This window comes from Ctenopharyngodon idella, chromosome 10 (genome assembly GCF_019924925.1).
Source record: "Ctenopharyngodon idella isolate HZGC_01 chromosome 10, HZGC01, whole genome shotgun sequence".
In the NCBI taxonomy this organism is placed as follows: Eukaryota; Metazoa; Chordata; class Actinopteri; order Cypriniformes; family Xenocyprididae; genus Ctenopharyngodon; species Ctenopharyngodon idella.
In genome coordinates, this window is record NC_067229.1 from 5,078,442 (window position 1) to 5,103,051 (window position 24,610).

The following is a 24,610-nucleotide window of genomic DNA, read 5'->3' on the forward strand; positions in this document are numbered from 1 at the left end:
TTTCTTATTGTATAGCTTCTTATACCTTTTACCTATACTTTTATAACAGCTATTATTGATGTTAAAACTTACATTTAACAAAAAGAGACAGGGTTGTGTTTTATGTTATAATTTTATTTTATTACAGTGAAGATAATTAGAGTAGGCTATGCACATAGGCTACCAAACCATATTAATAAGTTAATTATTTTTAAAATGTAAACGAAAAGAGGCAGGGTTGTGTTTTATATTTTGTTTTGTTATAAATATACATGCAGTAAAGATAATCAACTAACATGTTTGGCTGAACCACATTTGTGTGGCTATCAATATGTTTAAGACTTTTTAAATGAAAACGAAAAGAGGCAGAGTGGTGTTTTATAACATTTTGTTTTATTGTTGCCTAAAATACACATACAGAGATAACAGGAGTAGCCAGAGCGAGCTGAGTGACGCTATCAAGAAAGCTGCTGTCTGAGACAGCAACATAGTGTGGCCCAGATCTGGTACATGTGTATTACACGCGGACCAGATGTGGGCCGGATCTGGGCCGACACTATGTTGCTGTCAGTACCATTTGCAGAATCACTGGACTTGCATCCTTCTGTCCTCAGGAGTCCGTTCTCCTGAGTCAAACTTGTCAAGTCCGAACTAACAAGGATGCAAGTCCAAACTATGCGTACTTGGTATTCAGAAACGCATCCTGTCCCAAATGGCACACTTCATTTGCACTTGTGGTCTTACAATGACCACTGCGTGCACATGTCTGTTAAGTCCACAAGACCGCAGAGTGTCCCTTTTGTCATTTTAGGTTTCAGAAGGGTTCCACAGCAGACTTCTACTGAACAGTCAAAGCAGCATTACGTCACAAAAGTGTAAACTTGGAGGAAGACCGCTAGGGCTTAGAGTTTAATTTGGACAGGTCAGTAGTCAACTGTTTCTTTGTAGGAGGTGAAACTTCTAGGGACGTGATTTGGTTCTTTCTTTGCAAAAATAGAACATTCCCTTTAGGCCGTGTGTCCACCAATTGTGGCAGACCCATCGCGAATGTTCTCCAAGCGTTATTTTTCATATTAATATTGTGAAAGTCCGGGAATCCCATCTGGCACAGACATAAGTACTCTGAAACAAGCAATATTAAATTCTCCTCCATTGTTGTTCAGTCATAGTACAAGTAAGATGACCATTGGTCGGTGTGGTCTCGCCCCTTCTCCACTGTGATTTTACTAATGGATATAAAGTTACAGTGACAATTTTTCGTAACTTTGCGCAGAAAAAAACACCTCAGCACCTTGTAATGCTGCTGCCATTTTAAAATATGCAGCGCTTTTATTGAAAACAACTAAAAAACTACGGTAGCCTCAGGAAAAAAACACTTTGGTGGACACACGACCTTAGGATTGCAGAGTAGATTCAAGAGTATGTTCTTTAGCATAATGTACGTCAATAATGAGTACACAAGCCATGCCTTGTTTTGATCTCTTGTTATATAATATAATATGCCAAGTACATCGTCGACCATAATAGGAAGAATAAAATTTATGTGTCAAATGATTGATAGAACATCTTGAGGGTGAGTAAATGACAGAATATTTATTTGTGACCCTGGACCACAAAACCAGTCATAAGTCGCACGGGTATATTTGTAGCAATAGCCAACAATACATTGTATGAATCAAAATTATCGTTTTTTCTTTTATGCCAAAAATCATTAGGATGATAAGTAAAGATCATGTTCCATGAAGATATTTTGTAAATTTCCTACCGTAAATATATGAAACATTAATTTTTGTGAGTGGATATGCATTGCTAAAGACTTCATTTGGACAACTTTAAAGGTGATTTTCTCAATATTTTGATTTTTTTGCACCCTCAGATTCCAGATTTTCAAGTAGTTGTATCTCGGCCAAATATTGTCCTACTCTACAAACCATACATCAATTAAAAAGCTTATTTATTCAGCAATTTTAGATGATGTATAAACCTAAATTTCAAAAAATTGACCCTTAAGACTGGTTTTGTGGTCTGGGGTCACATTTTTGGATGAACTATCCCTTTAATGGGAAAATTCATTGTACCACAATATATTTAACACAGAACTCAGCACCAGACACAGAAGTGAATTATTCCAAATAACCAATGGCTTCAACACAATCTTTTTGATGTGTAAAACTTTTTTTCAAACATCATTTTTTTTAAGAATTAATTTTTTTTCACTGTAAAGCTATTCTGTGTAGGAGGGAAGTCAGACTGTGACTGTGAGGTTTATAACAGCAGGGCAGGAAGAAGCCCTACACCTATACATAGATGAAACAAATGACCACTTTCCTGCAGAGCTGTTTGTCCATCCAGCAGATCAAACCATGTTTCTGAAGAAAACCAACCGCAGCAGGTTTCAGTTTGACTCGAGCTTGAGATGTCGAGCTGCTAGTGTCTCACCTCAGTAAGACTTGCAATGTGAGATGGCAGATGTTTTTAGCCATTTGGCAAAAACTGAATGATTATGAAGCCATTTTAAAATCCAGATTTATCAGGACTATTCAACAATAGAATATCCCACTACTTTTTCATATTTGACACAATCAGAAACTACCTTTCAAAAACCATCAGTGTTAAATGGTTAGTTCACTCAAAAAATTTAAATTATCATTATTGTCATTAATTACTCACCCTCATGTTGTTCCAAACTCGCAAGACCTTCGTACATCTTTAGAACACAAATTAAGATATTTTTGATGAAATCTGAGAGGTATATGACTCGTCCATAGATGACAGAGGGGTGTGGTTTGCAGAACTTTACACACTGGATGAGAAGCACCACATTTTAAATAAGAAAAAAATTCAGAATCCTCCATTATAATGCATTATAACTGCCCCAAATCCTTGTTAATGTAGGCTACACAAAGACTTCATCTTAGTCTGTAAGATTGTCGCTACATTTTACATCCTAGTCTCACTGCATTTTAATATCAGTGCTAATAGCCTATAAGTTAGATGCCAGACATATTTTCTTTTAAGCTTCATTTATGACTCTGGATTATCTGTATTTTTTTAGAGATAGAGATCACAGTTCTCCCATGATTCTGAAAACAAAACATTAGGCAGCCAAACAAAATAATATGTAGTCTAAGGTTCTGACAAAATGTTCTATTTAATGTTATAAATGAGTGTATTAAAATATATATATATATATATATTAATTTAAATTAATTCCTTATGTAAAAAAATGAATGAATGAAGACTTTTGTTCAGAGTTTTTCAACAAATTTTATCAAATACATTTTAACAGTCACTGGTCGCCTCCTACAGGCTTAACAGTGTAATAGATACAATCTATATCAAGCGTAACATTAGTTTCAAAGGTCACTTACGCATTTTGCGATTGCCACAACATTGGTGTTTATATCCGAACTATAAAATTTTAACTAGTGCTGGGTGGTATTCACAGTATTTTTTTTTCATATGATTTCCATGATTGGTCCTTGATATATGTTTATTGAGGCTTATTTTACTGTTCCCCTGTCTTGGTTTTGTGTTTATGAACTCTTGTTTTGAAGTGTGTTCTGTTCCCCATTGTTTCTGTATTTACTTCCTTGTTCAGTGCCTAATGCCACCCTGTTTGTAGTTACCCTCATTAGTTGTCATAGTGATTAATCAGTTTCAGGTGTGCCTTGTTAACCTCTTGTTATCCTGTGTATACATTCCCCTGTGTTTCAGAGCCCATCCACACAGAGATGTATCGGTGCTTTGTCCAGACGGATCTGGCATTTTATGAGCCTGAAACCGCTATTTTTTGAAACCGGGTCCCAGAGTGGATAAATCTGAAAATGACACCCTTGCATTTTCGTGTGTACAGCCAATCTGTATATTTTGTGAACAATGATGTCTTCACCCCATAAACTTTACTAAGGTTTCTGCGCATGCTCCAAGTCTTATTCTCCATTTTTAATCTATCTCTGTGGCAGAATTATAGTGCCACATACTGATCTGGCATGCATTGTTTTGAGTCGGTTTCAGTGGTTTCGTGTGTACGCAGATATATCTTGAGATGATGCCGTGTTTACAGAATTTGTTTTTAGAACAAGGAAAAAAAAAAAGATTTGGATAGGGAAAGCTCTGGCTTCATGTGGATGTGGCCTCAGTCTTGGTTTGTCAGTTGTTGTCTTTGCATGTAGTGTGAATTGTTGCACTCTTGCTCTGTGAAGTTAATAGTTACCCTCTCAAAACACTCTACATAGCACTCTTCTTGAATAGATGCAGCAATTGTGTCAGCTATGCACCGGTATGGTAGTATTTTAAATATATTGTATGCAAATTGAAACCGGTATAGCACCCAGCACTATTTTCAATGGATAAGTTAAGTCTTAAGAGTCAGAAACACACACACACACACACACACATTGTCTGGCTATTAAGACTTTATATAGGCCTATATAATAACACGCATACAGTGTGTGTGTGTGTGTGTGAGAGAGAGTGAAATAGTAGGGTGATCAAACTCAGTGGGGGGAGGATACACACCAGATTGCGTGTTTTCAGCAGATAGGTTTATTAGATCAGTTTTCACTGAAACACTGGAGAAAATGTTTCAGATGTTTGTTTTGTTCAGTTTGTGTTGGTGGAGTCTGACTGGTAAGTTATACATATATTTTGACAGCCTAATTTCTTCCAGTTTTCGACAAATAAAGCTGCTGCTATTGTTCAAATTTGCATTTGCTGTTCTTCCGAAATAAATTAAATCTAACACGTATTATTGTGAGATCTACTTTGGATTCAGGTCTCTTATTTTAATGAGCCAAATAAAAAAATATGAAACTATTGAAAGTGTCTAGCTGAATTAAACTATAAGTTTTACTTTTAACCTGTCATGTAACTTCAAATGTTTATTTTTCTCTTCATGCAGATAACTTTAAAACACAATTAAGATCAAATGTCACCTTTTATTTTGATTTGTATCTCTGCTGCTGCTAAAGATTATAAACTGATTTCAGTTTTGAACCTGTTCATGTTCTCCAGGTGTGTTTGGTGATTCAGTGTCAGTGATGGAGGGAGATTCTGTCACTTTATACACTGATCTTACTGAAATACGTGAAGATGAAGACATACTGTGGAAATATGGAGCTGAAAACTCTCTGATAGCTGAAATCAGTAGAGCTGCGGGAATCTTCTCTACGTCTAACAGTCCTGATGAGAGATTCAGAGACAGACTGAAGCTGGACAATCAAACTGGATCTCTGACCATCACAAACATCACAACTGAACATGCTGGAGTTTATAAACTACTGATAAGTGGAGCGAAACGATCATCAAAAACATTTAGTGTTTCTGTCTATGGTGAGTAGAGATCATTTCTTCTGTCCTTTATATATTCTTGTTATTAGGACATTGTTGATGAATATTTTGGATTCAAGACAAGTTAAATTTAATTGATAGCATAATGTTGATTACCACAAAAATAATTCTGAAAAAAAAAAAAAAAAAAAAAAACGAAGATTACGGCAAGAAAAGAAAAAAGTTTATGGCAAGGCGCTGATAGAGGAAGTCAATGAGGATTAAAAGGAGAAATGTGAAGCTTATGATTTAATAGAAACACAATATTTCTTCTCTTGAAACTAGTATTTAAACTGTAAAGCTATTTAAATCATAATTTTTTAGGGGTCATTTTATGTGTTCTGTTGTCAGAGTGACAGAATTGTGAAAATTAGACAAAGGTTAGCAAGTCATTTTTACTAAAATCATGTTAACATTCATATTGTTCATATCTTGTGGCTGTACTATTGATTTCTGCTTTTCGGCTGGACAAATAGAAATAAATTGTGGTAATCAACATTATGCCACAAATGCTGGTGATTGAGCTTAACTCCGAATGTTCCTTTAACTATTTACATATTGAAATGTTTACTCATATATTTTGAGATGAGAAACACTCACTGACTGTCATCATGATATATCGAAAATAAGACTGATGACTAGATTTACCCACATTTGTTTTACAGCTCCTCTGCCCACTCCTAACATTACCAGAGACTCTTCACAATGTTCTTCATCATCAAATTGTTCATTGTTGTGTTCAGCTGTGAATGTGAGTCATGTGACTCTCTCCTGGTACAAAGGAAACAGTTTATTGTCCAGCATCAGTGTGTCTGATCTCAGCATCAGTCTCTCTCTACCTCTGGAGGTGGAATATCAGGATAAAAACACCTACAGCTGTGTGCTGAACAATCCCATCAGCAACCAGACTCAACATCTGGACATCACTCAGCTCTGTCACACATGTGCAGGTATGGCAGTGGTCATATACTCTGTGTTTATTTAATGTGCTGATCTATTGTTTTTTTATTTTGTTTTGTTTTTGTCAATTGGACAGACAGATTCAGTAACACTAATGATTTATTTCATCCATTACAGATCAAGGTCTACCTTTATTGTACATAGTGTTGATCTCTGCTGCTGCTGGATCTCTGTTGATTGTAGCTGCAGTCGCGATATGCTGCATCTGCAGGAGATGTAGAAAAACAGGTCAAGAGAGCAATTATTAATTTCAAATATTAACTACAAATAATGCATCTGAAGCAGAAACATTTATTTGTTACAGATTTACACATTTCTATGTAAAACTGCAAGCTTTGTTGTTTCAACATATCTGTGATTATTGTAAATGCAGTTCAGATCCAGGAGGAAGACGGAACTGATTCAGCATTGTGTAAACCAACAACACGAAAAACGGTAAGAAGTTACAGGAAATTGTTGCAGTCAGTTAGTGTGATTGAAGCCTGCTGATTGAAGTTTGCAGCAGCAGTTGGTCAGTGAACAGACGTGGGTGGTTTATCGAATCAACTGTCACTGTTACCTTCAGTAGGGAGCAGATCAAAAGGAGAGTTATTTAGACTAAAAATATGTACTGCTGGCACCTCCGTGTTAGTTTTTCCATTTTTCAAGGATAGGCCTATTATCATTTGTGTTATTATCATAGCACAAATCAATTAATATAGCAAGCAACCATCGAAACAATGTTAAATAAATGTTGATGTGTCAATGTTACCCACATTGAATCAACATTACTTTTGCACCTGCAATTAATGTTGAAAATTTTTTGACAGCTCCACAAACAGCATTACCAGCTTCACTTATTACTAACTAGATTAACTTTATTTCTGTCATTCATCTACTGAAGTTCTTTTTGAGAATTAACAAAGGTTTAGATGTTGATGTTTTATTGAAAATGTTTGGTCGCCATTATGGTTATCAGTGTTTCATTTAGTTGGGCAGTTTGTCTCTCGGCTGTTTATGTGAGTTTGTGGTCTTTGTCACAGTGTTTATCAAAACACATATTTTTTGGCAAAGATGACCAGGTGATATAGTTTTTGGCATCATAAAGAAGAATAATTAATAATATTATTGACATGACCACACACATTGTCGGCTTATCGGCTTATTAAGCATAATCGGGTTAAAAATGTGCATGTAAACGCTAAGTGAAAGTGATTGGATTTTTTTTTTAACTTACTGGTCATACACAAGCCAAGTGAAATCTTTTATCCACTTAAAACAGTATAGACATTTGAAAACCATTTCTCAACCTATAAATCTGTTTAAAACGTGGGTGCCATGACATTTGACCTGGTACTTTTTTAACACATTAAGAATTAATTTGTAAACAACAGTGCAGGTTGTCTTTTAACGCACTGAGTGCACGAATACAGCATGGAAAAGAGAACCACCAATAAAAACCAATACATACAAATGAATTACATTTGGTTACACATTTATTCGAATGAGAAGGAACAGTGACCATTGTGTCGTTTGACTGAACTAGATTGCTTCCGTTGTTGCATTATGATGCGTCTTTAGTTTATGGACAGCCCATTTCTGTTTTTGATGTTCTGCTGTCTGCTTGAAAGTATGACAGTTTCTTTTCTTTTCTTTTTTTAATTTACAAAGTGTTATGACGTATATTAGTTAGGCCTATAGCCTACATGTAGGCTAAAAACATTTGACTATTACAGCAAAGCCAGCCTGTGATCTGGTCTGTGACTGTGGCCTAATAATTTAAATAATCTTTTGTTTAAAATCATATAAAAACAGTTCTAACTATAGATACATTTGTTTGTTATTCTAAAATCAACCATATAAAACCATCTTTTATAGGACAGAAAGTAGAACAGAGCGGTTTACCCATGTTAGCTGTGCTGAAGTCTGTCCTCGAGCTGCAGCGTCTCTGCGGTTCATGATTATCTGAGGTTAAATGCAGCTTTAGCGGCCATCGGTTGCTGTGTAGACGTGCTGCAACAAGTGTCTTTGCTTTTGCTTTAGTGTGAAAGACATTCTTACTCAGTGCAGAGGCTGTCATGACAAAACCTTCAGAACTTAATCTGTTTGATGATTTAGTGGTTTAAAAAGCCATGAATGAGATGTTTGATGTCATTTCCTCCTGCTACTCCATGTTAGAATCTATTCAGTAGTAGTTTAAAAAACTTGTCTGCATTTGTAGATTTGCATATTAAAAATAAAACGCAGCATACAAGATCAAACCTTGGAGTAAAAATGGTAGAAAATTGTGTCCACTGACCTATCTGGGGTTTAAAAGGTTTTATTAAGAGAATAACAAGATTATTCAGAGAGAAATTTTGGTCTGTCATTAATTTTCTGGTCGCTTTCAGGTTCCTGATTGAGTTTGTGGTTTTTTTTTTTTTTTGCAGAAATCTAAGACGGAGTCTGTGTATGAAAATGTCCCCAGAAGACGATGATCTTTATCTACTAGAACTGATGTCAGAGCTCACACTGGACCTTGTCTCACACCTTTTGGTTTTGCTCACGTTTATTCCCTGTTTTCACTTCGTGTGTGTTGGAATTTTAAAATTTTGTTGTAATTTAGTTTGTGCCCATAGCATATCATCCATAAACTCAACTAAAATGTTATATTTTTAGTTTATCATATAGAAATGTAACTTTCATTAGTAAATATTGATTCCACCCTTTACTGTGCTTCTTTGACTGTCATTTACTGTTCTTGTTTTATTAGTTTTAAAAAAATTAATTGGATATTAACTGCATTGCATAGTGGTTTACAGTATCACACACAAAATGTGATCTGCTAGATATTTTGGCAGCTATATCACAAGCACATCATCGCTCTCTAGTTTCCAAAGCAGAAATCACATCTAAGTTTAGTTTGTTTTTTTTGTTTTTTTTAATAAAGCACATTTCTACTGCCTCAAGTGAAAGTGCTGTACAAAGCAATCACATCTCTAATAACAGCACTACTTTTAACCGATAAATTGCACTATTTAAAAGATCCTGCTGTTATAGAGGATCCGCTGAAGAACATAAGATGTCTTACATTAAAAATGCACTGCTCTCTTATGTCTGTTTGAACAATAACAACGTCAGTTAAACATAGATTAATGTTTATTTCATATTTCCATCTTATATGTTTATGCTTTATGTTTATGTTTTTCCTCGTTTACTCACCGTTTATCTGCCACCGTTCCCTTCACATCCTGGTCTGGTCTCATCAATGTCAAGGACAAGCACCACAGACCCTAGACTCACCTGAGATATCTACCAGTTCGACTCACCTGAGAACCAGCCTGTATCGTCTGATCTGTCTTCTGTCTGTCATCATCTGTTTCCCTTCATCATCTTCCTGGTTCCTCCACTCAGCCAGCACCACCACCTCGTCACCTGCACAAAAGACATAGCATTACCACCAGTTATGTCTACAATCAACATTCATCAAGTCATATATTTATGTTGCCTGTTGCATTCCCACTCTGCTCTCCCTTTACCTACAAATAAAGACTTTGCGGCGGTGGCTCAAAATAGCCGCAATCTGTTCAAATTCACTGAAAAATTCTGTCATCTCGTCATCAAGTCATCAAGTCACTGTACCGGACTTGAGTCAACTATGTTGATCCATGAGAACTCGCTGATTGCGCCGGATTGGACTGGAGAGAGGCCATCTACAGATGTCTGGAGTACTTTGTTCCCCCGTATGTATCACAGCCAGCCAGAGACTCGTCCCGTCATGGCCGCCATTCCAGAGTATCGTCCCGTCATGGCCGCCCTTCCAGAGTCTCATCCCATCATGGCCTCCATTCCAGAGTCTCGTCCCGCCATGGCTGCCGAGTCTGAGCCCTCAGCCAAAATGGCCGCCGCACTTGAGCCCCCAGCCAAGATGAAGGCCTCCTTCTTTCCTGAACTTTAAACATTGTTACTTTGGCGCCAAAACCCAGGAGGAAGGAGGAGGCAGGAACGGGAACAGGGCTCCAGGGAAGGAGAAATGGGTGCGACCGCAAAGGGCACTTTCGCTTTCGCGATCAAAGTGGCAGGGGCTCAAGGCCCCCCAAATCCTGAATCTGTAAAAATAAAGAAAGATTTTATAGATTGCTGGTTATATCAGAAATGTTTCAAAGGTTTCAAAAAGTGGTGGGGAAAATATCGACCCTGGCAAAAAGTGGTAGGACATGTCCCACCCGCAAATTACGCCTGTGATAATTCACCTTTCAGTTGTATACTAATTTAAATGATAAATGGCGCCATCTATTGGGTTTCTGAGAAACAGCAGCTAAAGCTGCACCACAGTACTGCAAGTTCAACAGGAAACATCAGACAGATGGCAGCACCTCAAGAATAGAAATGGGATGTCTGTGAACTAGCTTGTAAAGACGATGCAACAACTCAGGAGTGATCAGGTTCAGTCAAATGAATGATACACTGCACACACCCGGTGAAGAAAAAAGCATGACATATACTCAAGCAACGTTCTGGCATCTCATGTTTATTTATTTAATTTATTTTTTATTTTTTTGCACAGTGGGTGGAAACTTCACAATGTCCTTAACTTACAACAGATGACAGTTCGCTCACAACATCTCTCATTATACAGCTATAGTATTAAAGCATTTTACAAAAAATCTGTGGGGTTGGGTCCGGGGGATGGGGGCGGGGGCAATTGTTTTGTTTTTTATCTTTCTTTCCCTCTGTGTGAGAAACAGTTGATCATCATGTTTGTTGTTGTTGTTGTTGTTTTTGTAGATTAAAGAGTTTTTAAAAAGCTGCTCATGTAACAAGACAGGAAGAAGCCCTTCACCTACAAGTTAAACACATCTGCTCTGAATACTCATTCACACCTTTGTCCATCCAACAGATCACACCACGTCTCTAAAAATAGACCACAGCTGCTTTCAGTTTGACTCAGAAGATGAACCTCAGTGCAACTGGTACTGTGAGATGCCAGACGGTTTTTGCACACACTATAATTGAGAATTTAATAAACATATACAACCATTTTAAAATCACAAGAGTTAGGCTCTATTTTTCTATGATGTTCATCTGATATTCAACTTTATTCTTCTAATTTTAGCCATTTAACAGTTTGAGAACTACCTTTCAAGTATGTTAACTGATAAAAACATATTTCCATCCATTAAAAATCCATAATCATAATCCCCCGGTCTCACTGACAAGGCTTAAGATAATTCCAGTCTAAAGTGCATGTTTGAGCTGTTTTAACTGAAAGTAACTTTCCCAGACAGATCTTTAAATATGTCAGTGCCATTGTTTTGTCTCAAGATGCACAGCAGTAATGTTTTTTTCTAGGGTATGTTTATAAAAGCTACTCAATCCTGGCTTAGTCTAAGCCCTGTCTGTAAAACCAGGCCTGATGAACTATAACATTATGAAATACGTACAGCACGCGAACTAGGAGGGTTAAAGTCTGTCGTGGGAGGATTCACAGAGCTTAAGTGTTTTGGCGGACAGTGTCATTAGACAAAACACTGAACGTTTAAAGACAATGTTCCACTTGCTTGTTTTGTTCTGTTTGTGCTGGTGGAGTCTGACTGGTAAGTTAAAAAACATTTTTTAATTTCTTTCCATTTTGGAGTAATAAAGCTGCTGCAATTGTTCAAATTAGATATTTTTATCTGCTGCTGTATGTACCAGATTAATAATTATTGTTAGATCTACTAACTTTGAAGGTCTCTCTTCATAATTTTAAATTTAAATGAAAACAAAATATTAAAAGTCATGGTACATAATGGTCATTTCTACAGCAAATGTAAATGTGTCAGGTTATGCACTGCATGAAGACTCAGAATTTCCAGACTCAGAAGACTGGAAATTCATTTGTCAAAATGCGCATGAACCCTGCGAGCATTAGAGAGAGAGTATCAGAGAGAGAGTATCAGAGAACCAGTTTCATCTACGGACCTAAATGTCCCATTTATTTAAAAAAAAAAATGTTTTGAAAATATCCAGCATAATTAAACTTGTACTTTCATGCTGAAGTTATCATTTGTTTTCAGTATATTATGTAATTTTACACATTGATTTTGCTCCACTGCAGATAACTTTAAAACAAAGACTGGTTCTTCTCACACATCTGTCTGTTTATTTCAGCTTTCACCTTGTGTCGTGTCTCTACTGCTGCTGTGAATGTTTTTCAGTTCATATGTAAATGGAAAAAACTTCAGCTGATTTCAGGAATTGTAAACCAACGGGAGTCTTAATCTGTTTAAATGTTTCTGTTCTCCAGGTGTGATTGGTGCTGATGAAGTGAAGTCAGTGTCAGTGATGGAGGGAGATTCTGTAACTTTACACACTGATGTTACTGAACTACGTGAAGATGAAGACATAACGTGGAAATTTGCAGCTGAAACGTCTCTCATAGCTAAAATCAACATCGAGAAACAAATCTTCTCCACATATGATGAAGTTCCTGATGGGAGATTCAGAGACAGACTGAAGCTGGACGATCAAACTGGATCTCTGACCATCACAAACACCAGAACTGAACATGCTGGAAACTATGAGCTAGAGATAACTGGAATGAAATTGTCATCAAAAACATTCAGTGTTTCTGTCTATGGTGAGCAGAGATCATTTGTTCTGTCCTTCACATATTCTTATTTTATAAACTATTTGCATATTGAATTTTTTGATCATTTTATTGATTGAGATGATGGACTGTATAAACACTCACTCAACACAGTGAACTGAAAATTAGTTTTTTAGATTTATTGGTAACACTTCACAATAAGGTTCATTAGTTAAACATTAGTTAATGTATTAACTAACATGAACTAACCATGAGCAATACGTTTGTTACTGTATTTACTAATCTTTGTTAATGTTAGTTAATGAAAATACAGCTGTTCATTGTTTGTTCATGTTAGTTCACAGTGCATTAACTATAATGTTAACAAGATTATAAAAATGTATTAGTAAATGTTGAAATAATCATTAACAAAGATTAATAAATGCTGTATAAGTGCAGTTCATTATTAGTTCATGTTAACTAATGTAATTAACTAATGTTAACTAATGAAACATTGTAAAGTGTTACCGATTTATCAATATTTCTCTGATGTTTTTCAGCTCGTCTGCCTGTTCCTGTCATCAGCAGTAACTCTTCACAATGTTCTTCATCATCATCAAATTGTTCAGTGGCGTGTTCAGCTGTGAATGTGAGTCATGTGACTCTCTCCTGGTACAAAGGAAACAGTTTATTGTCCAGCATCAGTGTGTCTGATCTCAGCATCAGTCTCTCTCTACCTCTGGAGGTGGAATATCAGGATAACAACACCTACAGCTGTGTGCTGAACAATCCCATCAGCAACCAGACTCAACATCTGGACATCACTCACCTCTGTCACACATGTGCAGGTACGACAGTGCTGATATATATATGTGTGTGTGTATGTGTGTTTATGTACACATTCACTTACATTATTGTCTCTCTTTATCATTACAATTCACTCTCTTTTACATCCTCCAGTCTCAGGCTCTCTGATAGTGTTGATCTCTGTTGGATCTCTGTTGATTGTTGCTGCAGTCATCGGGATCTTCTTCATCTACAGGAAACACAGAAAAACTGATAGAGAAGGCAAGTGTTAACTACTGCTTTTAATTTATAACAAATAATACTAATAACTATTTTAATTGTTTACATATAAGTATGCATGCATATAAAACAAACTAAATGTGCAGTTACTTTGTTTCACAATTTCTGTAGATTACACTCATACAATCATGCATGTCTGCATCAAAACACACTGGAAATACAAACAAAACAAAGAAATGCAAATCTACATTATTTCAATAATAAAACAACTTTTGTGTAACTTGTTGAGTTTTAATGATGGAATTTCAGCCCTAATAATATCACATAAGAAACCGATCTAGATAAGATTGAGTTTTGTTTGTTTTAATGCATCTATTTTTGTTGTTGCTAAAACAGTTCAACCTCGTGAAGAAGAGATAACATACGCTGATCCTACATTCCTCAAAAGAAAAATACATAAATCGGTGAGAGAATTTATTCCTAATTTATGTTGTGTCTCTTTTAATTCAGCAGTAATATTTTGATGAGTGTGACTGTGTTTTTGTATAATGATCGATCTCACTCAACAGCACCATATCCGATATTTATAAAAGCCATAAGATCATCATTCAATGCCAGAAACACACACACACACACAAAAAACGCTCTGCTTATTTTTTTATAGCACAGGATCTCTAAACTTCACCATCAACACTACAGACTTAACTTTCATCTTGAAAACTGTCTGTTTTTTGCAGACTTCTGGCAGATTGGATCTTGCTACTGCAAAATCACATATCAGATCATATATTTAGTGTCCAGTTTGGCATTACTTTACAAAATACATGTGGATTACATGCGGACCAGATGTGGGCCGGATCTGGGCCAAAACTGTTGTCAGGGATACATTTGTGAATCACTGAAGTCAGAAAGACACATGCTACATCACAACCAAAAAAAATCTGTCTGCTCTTAGGGTCACACTTCTGATTTTTTTTTTTTTTTTTTTTAGTATTATCATCTCTTGTGTGGTGTTTTTTACAGAACGTTAAAGAGGAAGATCATGTTGAGTATGCGCCTATTGCCACGAGATGATGATCAAACTTCAGTTCTTCTCTAAGCGCCAACAACCTCAGGTTCAGAGTCTATGCTTGAGTTTCGGGATTGATTACAGTCACCACATGATGACAAAATTGCAGCAGACGTGCAGTAGGATCATTCAAAGGGGTTTGAAGTGTGGTACTTAAAGCTGGATTCATGAAATGATCTCCTAAAAGCTTCTGAAGAGTTTGACTTTTTAACAAATTATCTAAATCATATGGCACATTGGAGCATTTTCATGTTTTAAAAAGACTGTGTAAATCTCTTTTTTTTTTTTAAAAAAAGAAAGAAAGAAAGAAAGAAAAGAAAAAAAAGAAAGTGCAAAACGTAGATGCAAAATAATCACCAAAAGGAGTTGAGACCCTGCTGTGGTCTCATTTATTCACATCTGTACAGAAAAGTGGTTGATCTGTTGGACAGTTATGCATGAGCTTGTAACTGCTAGATGTTTCTGTTTAATGTCAGTGTGTGAGAGTGTCTGAGGTGTCAATATTGTGTGGTTGAAGGGCTTTTTTTCCATTCCTACTCACATGAAACTGTGTGACTTCTGCTTTTGACAAAACTTGCTTGTAACATCAAAGTCCTAATGATAAACACTTTGATAACAAATTGATGACACCACTTATGGTTTTATATGAGGTATGCACATATGGGACGTCCCCTATAAGAAGTCACTAAGTCTGTATATTATATCAGGCTGAGTTGACTTCAACATTTAAAGGGTTAGTTCACCCAAAAATTAAATTTCTGTCATTAATTACTCATTCTCCTGTAGTTCCACACCCGTAAGACCTTCGTTAATCTTCAGAACACATGAAATCCAAGAGGTTTTTTTTTATCTCCCAGAAAGCAACATAATTACCTCATTCAAGGTCCAGAAAAGTAGTAAAGACACTGTTAAAATAGTCAACGTGACTGCAGTGGTTAAATCTTAATGTTATGAAGCGACGAGAATACTTTTTGTGCTCAACAAACAAAATAAAAATAACTTTATTCAACAATCTCTTCTCTCCTGTCATTCTCCTACACTGTTTACATTGTATAGACAGTGCAGGCTTCCGTGTATTACATCAGAACGCTGTCTCATTATTGGCTGGCTGCTGCATCAGCATCACACGCATGCGTTCACAAGAACAGCTTCGGCCAGTACTGTGTTCTGACGTAGAACCCAGATTAATGAACAAAACATGCTTCAGACAGAGATGGGGGACGAAACGAATGCGTCTGAAAGCAAACAAATTCTTCCTAAGAGTTTTTTTTAATACACTTATTGGTAGTTCTTATAAAGCTGTATGTTTCAAATAAATTCTCATATCATGCATATGTTTTGTGTCATTTTTATACTTGGGGGGAAAAGAGCACATATGAACATTATGGGTAATTCATGGGGTAGATAGGGATGCTATGAAAAAAAAAACTGTAAGGGCCAAACCCTTAATCACTGTACAATTGACTTATGAATGCATAAGTACATGTAGCTTAACAAGGACACTGTAAAATATATTTTTATTTTAGTGTGAAGAAGTAGAAGCTATCTTAAGGTTAAGGTAACAGTGTTATTTTGCGAAAAAAACTAATTAGTCAAAGCTTAGTTTTAATATAAAAGTCTTTAATACACATATTTTAGAAGTTGTACTGAACACACAAAAATGTTTTTAATTTTGTATAAGAGTAAGTGCAAGTATATTTTTTTAATTTAGCAAACAAGACTATAGTCAGCTAAGTGTTTGCTTTTTGTTGGTATGATTGTGGCCCAATGTCGGCAGTGTCAGCTCTGTTTTAGTACCCAGACACGGGCCAGTACCGGTTAAGTGTTCAATTCTTGTCGGCGTGATTGTGTTTTGGCAGCCGGACTCGAGCCAGTGTATTTGGGCCAATTCTGGGGTGTCATTCATCCCACATCCATTCCAAGTCTGGAAACCACAACCAGGCAGAGTTATTTCTTCCGGCCTGCCGGATCTAAGCCATTATCGGGTCGAACCTTTTTGGCTTACTGGATACTATTCCCACATCACATAGCTGTACTGAATGTAGCTAGAAGCAAGAAATCTAGCTTTTTGTGGAATCTCAAACCCGCTCACAGGTGATATGATATTCTTGTGATATTCTTGATATTCTTGTTTTATCAGTAAACACATTTATAAAATGTGAAATGCTGCATTAGACTTTGCTGGATTTGAACCTTTAACCACAACCACAAAATTATGACACCCCAAACAAACAAACAAACAAACAAACAAACAAACAAACAAACAAACCAGCTATGTTGTTAGCTGGTCATGAGCTGGTTTAAGCTGGTCCTTAGGTGGTCATGAGCTGGTTTATGCTGGTCCTTAGGTGGTCATGAGCTGGTTTAATTCTGGGGTTTCATTCATCCCACGTCCATTCCAAGTCTGGAAACCACAACCAGGCAGAGTTATTTCTTCCGGCCTGCCGGATCTAAGCCATTATCGGGTCGAACCTTTTTGGCTTACTGGATAATATTCCCACATCACATAGCTGTACTGAATGTAGCTAGAAGCAAGAAATCTAGCTTTTTGTGGAATCTCAAACCCGCTCACAGGTGATATGATATTCTTGTGATATTCTTGTTTTATCAGTAAACACATTTATAAAATGTGAAATGCTGCAGTAGACTTTGCTGGATTTGAACCTTTAACCACAACCACAAAGTTATGACACCCCAAACAAACAAACAAACAAACAAACAAACCAGCTATGTTGTTAGCTGGTCATGAGCTGGTTTAAGCTGGTCCTTAGGTGGTCATGAGCTGGTTTATGCTGGTCCTTAGGTGGTCATGAGCTGGTTTATGCTGGTCCTTAGGTGGTCATGAGCTGGTTTAAGCTGGTCCTTAGGTGGTCATGAGCTGGTTTATGCTAGTCCTTAGGTGGTCATGAGCTGGTTTAATTCTGGGGTTTCATTCATCCCACGTCCATTCCAAGTTTGGAAACCACAACCAGGCAGAGTTATTTCTTCCGGCCTGCCGGATCTAAGCCATTATCGGGTCGAACCTTTTTGGCTTACTGGATAATATTCCCACATCACATAGCTGTACTGAATGTAGCTAGAAGCAAACCCGCTCACAGAACCAATGTTTTTGGGAAAGAAACCAAACCTATTCAACATATTGTAAGTATGTGCACCATCACTGATATTTCAAATGTAAAAAAATATATATAAAAACAAAATTTGTAAAAAAAAAAAAAAAAAAAAAAAAAAAATGTCTTCACAATTATGTATACTTTATTAGAGCACCATCTAGTGTCCTAACCAGGAATTCACCTTCCCAAGATTAGCTTTAGCCTTTACCCTCATCCACTATAAACACACTAAATAAAAAGCTTTTAAAATAACAGTTGAATAGACTCATGTGTTCATATTTCCAAGGAATAAGTTGAACAGCTTGGATGAATGTCAGAGGTTGACATTATTGACCTAAAATGTTAAAGGCGAAAGTTCAATCTATGTTGTGTTAAAATTACATTCCAGAATGTAAAGAGACACATAATGATCACTCTAAATTATTCAATGTTTGCTTAGTTCATTTATTTCGGATAACAAACTAAACAAAAAATGGTTGCAAACAAAGATCCTTCAAGTTCATTTCCAAGGTAAAAAAAGTTTATACATGTGCTCAACTTGACAGGTTTTTACAGGTTAAAAAAAGAGCTTTCTGAGTAAGTGATCCTGGGATCTCATAATCCACATCAGACAGGATAAACCTGAGAAAGAAAAAGATTTGTGCAATTAGAAATTTTTTTACTGAAATCCAATAATAATACCAATACTAAAAGTCTTTTCCCATTGTTCTGTCACAATTGGTTGCAGAAAACTCATGATGATAGAGTAGCAAACAAAAATTATTTTTAATAAATAATCCAAACAATGACACACACAGAAGAAAAAACACAAACAAAAAAGAACAGGCTTAAATACACAGGGAGTAATCAATGAAACAGTGAACAGGTGTTAAACTCAAATCAGCAACAAGGTAACTATGACAGAGAACATGGGCAAACAGGAACAGAACAAAACCAAACTGAACTAAACATAACCTTGACATGTTCAGACAAACAGATTATGTTAATACTGGGGGCAAACATACTTCATTTCATTATTTCCTGTTCTTTTTCCTGTCCTCTAATGTGGTGGTAGAGACCGGACTAAGCATGCAGAAAATTCAAGTGAAGGTGATCATTTTCATCACACAGTGATGATTTTCTAGAATGCAAACACATAAAAACACAATAATTACATGATATAACAAGCACTTTGAACAAACACAACAGTCAAACATGCTTAATGGACAGAACTGAAATAGATGGAGATGGTCAAAACAAACATCTATAATGGACAGATGATGTGAAGTACTGCATCTTTACCTTGAACACCCCACAGGTCTCCATCTTCTTCCTCACATCAAATGCAGTAACAAAACTGATAAATATGCTTAAATGCTTAAAAAGGTAAGAATGTTACAATTTAAAACACACACGTTAAAACAAAATACAAAGAAATACAATTTTTGCACATTTCAACAGTGAATATTTTTAGTAAAATAAACATCTGAAATCTATTTTAGAAAAATGATATTCTTGTTTTATCAATAAACACATTTATAAAATGTGAAATGCTGCAGTAGACTTTGCTGGATTTGAACCTTTAACCACAACCACAAAGTTATGACACCCCAAACAAACAAACAAACAAACAAACCAAAACCCAAAGCATCAGCTATGTTGTTAGCTGGTCATGAGCTGGTTTATGCTGGTCCTTAGGTGGTCATGAGCTGGTTTATGCTGGTCCTTAGGTGGTCATGAGCTGGTTTAAGCTGGTCGTGAAGGGCCTTTAGAATTTATCTCTTTTTTTTTCTGGTTAAAACAGATGTAGGGACACCAGCAAAAAAAACTCAACAAACTGCCAAGATGCCAATCCTAAAATTGTGAAGATGTAACATTAACAGTATCTGTAGCACAGATTCAATTCAAGACCTGTGTGTTGTTTAACTGACAGTTGCCTTGTGGCATTTGGACACATGTCTGTGAAGAGCACTTGTATCTTGCAACATGATGATTATGAATCTGATCAAAATAGACCAGAGCGTTATACCTTGCAGATCAGATTTTGCTGCTAATGGTTAAAGAAAGCAATAATGCAATCAACACGGGCAAGATCAAGATGGCACTTTATCCGTATATACTGGAAAAACTACTGATGTCCCATTATCAGCAGCGATTAGTGGAATCCCATTCTGATATGGGAATTGAGTCGTCCACACCATTCTTCTGTAAGAAAGCACACATTCACAGAAGGTAAAACAAATGTGTTTTTTACTTTGATATTTGTTGAATGCTCTTTACTATAAAGTAAAACAGCACAATAAATAAGTCCATATAAATTATTGGTGTTTATATAATGATTTCTGAATGAAGAAACATACAGAACACTTAAGCCTCGTTCAGACTGTCAGTCCAAATCCGATTTTTGTCCATATACAATTGAAATCCTCATGAAATGCGTTTGTTTTTTATTTTGTTTTTTTGTTTTTTATATCTGTTTTGAGCTACGTTCATATGTGGTTTGAAATCTTATTCAAATTGCATTTCTGGAAATGTAAATGTCAGACATGTTATAGCAAACATTTTGAAAGTCGTTTGTTGCAAGGTTGTGTTGTTGCAATGTGTGGACAGTCAATAATTTAGATCAGATTCCAGTCGGAAAATGATCAGATTTTGGACTGACAGTGTGAACGTACCCTTACATTTGTGAGACTTGCAGACCTCACAGATCAGAATCTGTCATAAATTCAGTTATTTTTTGCAAACCGACAGATTGAATGCATGTAGTATCTCACCTCTTCATGAATGTTCTGCATCATGGTGTCTGTTTAAACAACAAAATCAGTGAAGCTCAGTTGCACAATAAATCTCATATTTCCATTTTGTCAAATCAGCAGTATGTAATACTTGCCATTTTGGCCTGCTTGTGTATATTTCCTGTGGCGATTGTAAATCACACCAGCTGTTACAGCTGCAGCCACCAGAACAACAACAGCTGCAGCAGCAGCAGCATATATTCCTCCTTTAGTACTTGAAGACACACTTGAATCTGGAACAGCTAAAGACAGACAGTCATTATTACAAGAGATCAACTGATAATCAACTTTAAAGGGTTGGTTCACCCAAAAATGAAGTTTCTGTCATTAAGTACACCTCCTCGTGTCGTTCCAAATCATTAACCCTAATTAATGGAGTGTGTAGCTTTTCATTTCTTATACAACCATGTAGGAAGTCATGTCATGGCCATATTCCAGGATGACAATGTCAAGATTCATAAGGCTCAAATTGTGAAAGAATAGTTTAGATGGAGCATGAAGAATCATTTTTACACATGAATTGGCACCTCTGAATCCAGACTTTACATTTATTGAAAGTCTTTGGGATGTTCTGGAGTAGACTTTACAGAGTGCTCACCTCTTGCACTGTCAATACAAGATCTTCACCAAAAATGTATACACCTCTTGTAATAACATCACTACATTTATTTCCATCAAGAGGTGCATCAATTTTTGGTCAAGACATTGTATTGTGACATTATATTCACAATGTAAGAGTCTGGACTCAGATGGGCCGATTCATGTGTGAAAATGATTCTTCATGCTCACTACCAATCATTTTTTTTTAAATTTGAGCCTGATGAATCTTGGCTTTGTCATCCTGGAATATGGCCATGATTCGTCTTCATACATCTTTTGCACAGCAAAAACTCCAGTGTTAAATTAACTCTCCTGGGAGTTTATTTGACTCCACACTCAAGAGTGTTAAATGAACACTGAAGCAGTGTTAAAGTTAATGAGATAATTAAGTGATTAACTGAGTGATGATTGACCATTATTGAAGACACCTGATGATAACAAGCAGATTCACCAAAGGAGAAAATCACAATTTTAAAGTCACCATCATGGCGATCAGGGTTTGCTTTAGTTGGGCTCTTGACCCTTGACTTTTTAATATTAGATTTTGTTTGGGCTGTTGTAACTTGAGTTGTAACAGCCAGATGAACAAAGGGAAAATGTGATCAGGTGGTGTTGGTTATGTTTTCCCAATCATTATTTGATCTGAATCTCTGAGTTAGATTTACATTATTGATTACAGCAGCACTGTGATTCTACAGCAGAAGATCAGCTTTATCAATATAATCCGAAGGATTTCTTAAAAGTTTTTTTTTTTTTTTTGGCCATGTATATTTCATTTTCTAAAACGTACCAGCTTTGAATGTGCACTCCAAAGGAGAGTGCACTGAATGACTAAATGATACTTACTTGTGACATTTACACTGAAGCTCCTAATGATGCTGATTCTGCTGATGTTGATCTGTAGTTTATAGAGTCCGAAGTCTGTGTTTGTGATGTTTGTGATGGTCAGAGATCCAGTCTGATGGTCCAGCTTCAGTCTGTCTTTGAATGTCTCTTCACACTGATTAACTGTGCAGATCTTATTGGGATCTCTGGTGATTTCAGCAATGATGGTTTCATTAAAATACCATGTCATTGAATCATTTGAATTTTTTATTACATAAGTATCTAAAGTGACAGATCCTCCTTCCTTCACTGACTTTCTCTTTATTCCATTTACTTCAACAACAGGAAAATCTGAAACACAAACCAAACACAAACCACCTTTTTAGGGGAAAAACTAAAAAGCAATATTCATACACATTTTAAGCTATTATTAAGCATACGTTTCATCAAATCCACAGCACTTTGGATTCCTGGTGATGAACTAAAAAATACCATGTATAATAAATGGATTTAAACGAAGCTAAACCATCATCTTCATAAGAACAAAACTGTACGTGACGTGCTCTTAAACATAGTGACTCACCATATACAGCAATGATGAAGTTCTTTGTACTGATGCTGCTGCTGGTGATGATCCGTAGTTGATAAACTCCAGAGTCTGTGTTTCTGGTGTTTGTGATGGTCAGAGATCCAGTCTGATGATCCAGCTTCAGTCTGTCTCTGAATCTCTCAGTACCTTCAATACACTGAACATCTGTACAGATCTTACTCTGATCTCCAGTGATTTCAGCAATGCGAATGGCATTAAAATACCATCTAATCTTTTCTTGTTTGTCTGTTTCAACATCAGTGTGTAGAGTGACTGAATCTCCTTCCATCACAAAAGCTGACTCTTCATCTGTATCACCACTGAAAAAACCTGGAGAAGAAATAAACAGACACATATAAGCCAAACAAAATAAAACAACAGGAAAGTATACTGTGAAAATGCTTTTCAGTCCACCAGCCAAGTGTCGTTGTTGAGCACAACACAGAATAGAGTGAAAACTTTACGGGGCTTATTGCTTTTATAAAATGGTTACTACATATACCCGGCAAGTTTTCATAAAACAAGAAAATGTTAATTTAATAACGAATTTATAACAATAACAAATAATTTCTTTGCCAAGCAATGTAGTTCTTCAGGAATGTTTAGCAGAATAGCTGCCAAATAACAAATTCACAGCAACATTTTTGAATGATCTATGTACTGAATGTGAATTAGAATGCAGTTAAAGAAGGAAAACACCTTGTCACTTAAAAAACATTAGTAAACACATTAAAGATGTGACGTGATTACACAATGACTCACTATGAACAGTAACAGTGAAGATCTTTGTGCTGATTCTGCTGCTGTTGATCTTTAGTTTATAAACTCCAGAGTCTGTGGGTCTGGTGCCTTTGATGGTCAGAGATCCAGTCTGATGCTGCAGTCTGTTTCTGAATCTCTCTTTACACTGTTGATCTTCACAGATCTTACTCTGAGCTCCACTGATTTCAGCAATGAGAATATCATTCTCCAATGTCAAATACCACCTGATATTTTCTTGTTGGTTTGTTTCAACATCAGTGTTTAGAGTGATTGATTCTCCCTCCATCACTGACAATCTCTCTGTACCAACACCAGACACACCTGGAAAAGAAATTAACAGTTATTTAAAGCCAAACTAAACAACAGGAAAGTGCTGTGAAAATGTTTTTTCTACAGATCATACAGATTGTGGGTAAAGAAATCTGTCTGAATTCACAATGCAGCACATGCAAACAAACAGTACAAGAACATCACTGATTCACACATTCACTCATCAGATGATATTGAACAACTTAAAGGGTTAGTTCACCCAAAAATAAAAATTCTGTCATTAATTACTCACCCTCATGTCGTTTCACACACGTAAGACCTTCGTTCATCTACGGAACACAAATTAAGATATTTTTGATCAAATCCGATGGCTCAGTGAGGCCTGCAGAAAGATCATTTTCTTTTTCAATTCCCAGAAAGCTATATTTAAAACAGTTAATGTGACTACAGTGGTTCAACCTTAATATTATAAAGCGACGAGAATACTTTTTGTGCACTAAAAAACAAAATAATGACTTAACAATATCTAGTGATGGGCGATTTAAAAACACTGCTTCATGAAGCTTTGATGCTTTATGAGTCTTGTCGTGTGAGAATCAGTGGTTCTGAGCAAGTATCAAGCTGCCAAAGTCACGTGAACTATTGAAGTTTCAAAACACTTATGATGTAACAAAGCCTTGTTTACTGAAATCACATGATTTTGGTGCTCTGAACCACTGATTCGAAACAAAAGATTCCTGAAGCTCCTATGCTTCATGAAGCAGTGTTTTTAAATCGCCCATC

The 24,610-nt window shown here is 36.2% G+C and overlaps 2 protein-coding genes and 1 long non-coding RNA gene across 3 annotated transcripts in view; 2 read left to right on the top strand and 1 right to left on the bottom strand.

Moving 5' to 3' along the window:
- The window catches only part of LOC127520217 (uncharacterized), a 46,455-nt gene that overhangs the window by 18,946 nt on the left and 2,899 nt on the right, over positions 1-24,610 (bottom strand). The window contains exons 2-3 of the mRNA XM_051908160.1: positions 23,558-23,878; positions 22,943-23,125 (exon numbers count right to left, since the gene is read on the bottom strand). Coding sequence (XP_051764120.1) covers positions 22,943-23,125; positions 23,558-23,878 — 504 coding nt within the window. The remainder of the gene's footprint in view (positions 1-22,942; positions 23,126-23,557; positions 23,879-24,610) is intronic.
- Positions 4,451-8,957, top strand: LOC127519838 (CD48 antigen-like). The gene is made up of 6 exons (XM_051907484.1): positions 4,451-4,611; positions 4,996-5,313; positions 5,976-6,260; positions 6,388-6,498; positions 6,644-6,705; positions 8,679-8,957. The coding sequence occupies exons 1-6, from the start codon at positions 4,563-4,565 to the stop codon at positions 8,724-8,726; spliced, it is 873 nt and encodes a 290-aa protein (XP_051763444.1). The 5' UTR covers positions 4,451-4,562; the 3' UTR covers positions 8,727-8,957.
- Positions 14,167-16,226, top strand: LOC127519926 (uncharacterized). The gene is made up of 2 exons (XR_007931980.1): positions 14,167-14,289; positions 14,849-16,226. It is a non-coding gene; the product is annotated as an uncharacterized LOC127519926 (long non-coding RNA).

Coding starts and splice junctions, on each gene's coding strand:
- LOC127519838 (XM_051907484.1), top strand. CDS start 4,563: ATGTTTCAGATGTTTGTTTTGTTCAGTTTGTGTTGGTGGAGTCTGACT. Junction 6,261..6,387: donor GCTCTGTCACACATGTGCAG/GTATGGCAGTGG, acceptor CATCCATTACAG/ATCAAGGTCTACCTTTATTG. Junction 6,499..6,643: donor CAGGAGATGTAGAAAAACAG/GTCAAGAGAGCA, acceptor TTGTAAATGCAG/TTCAGATCCAGGAGGAAGAC.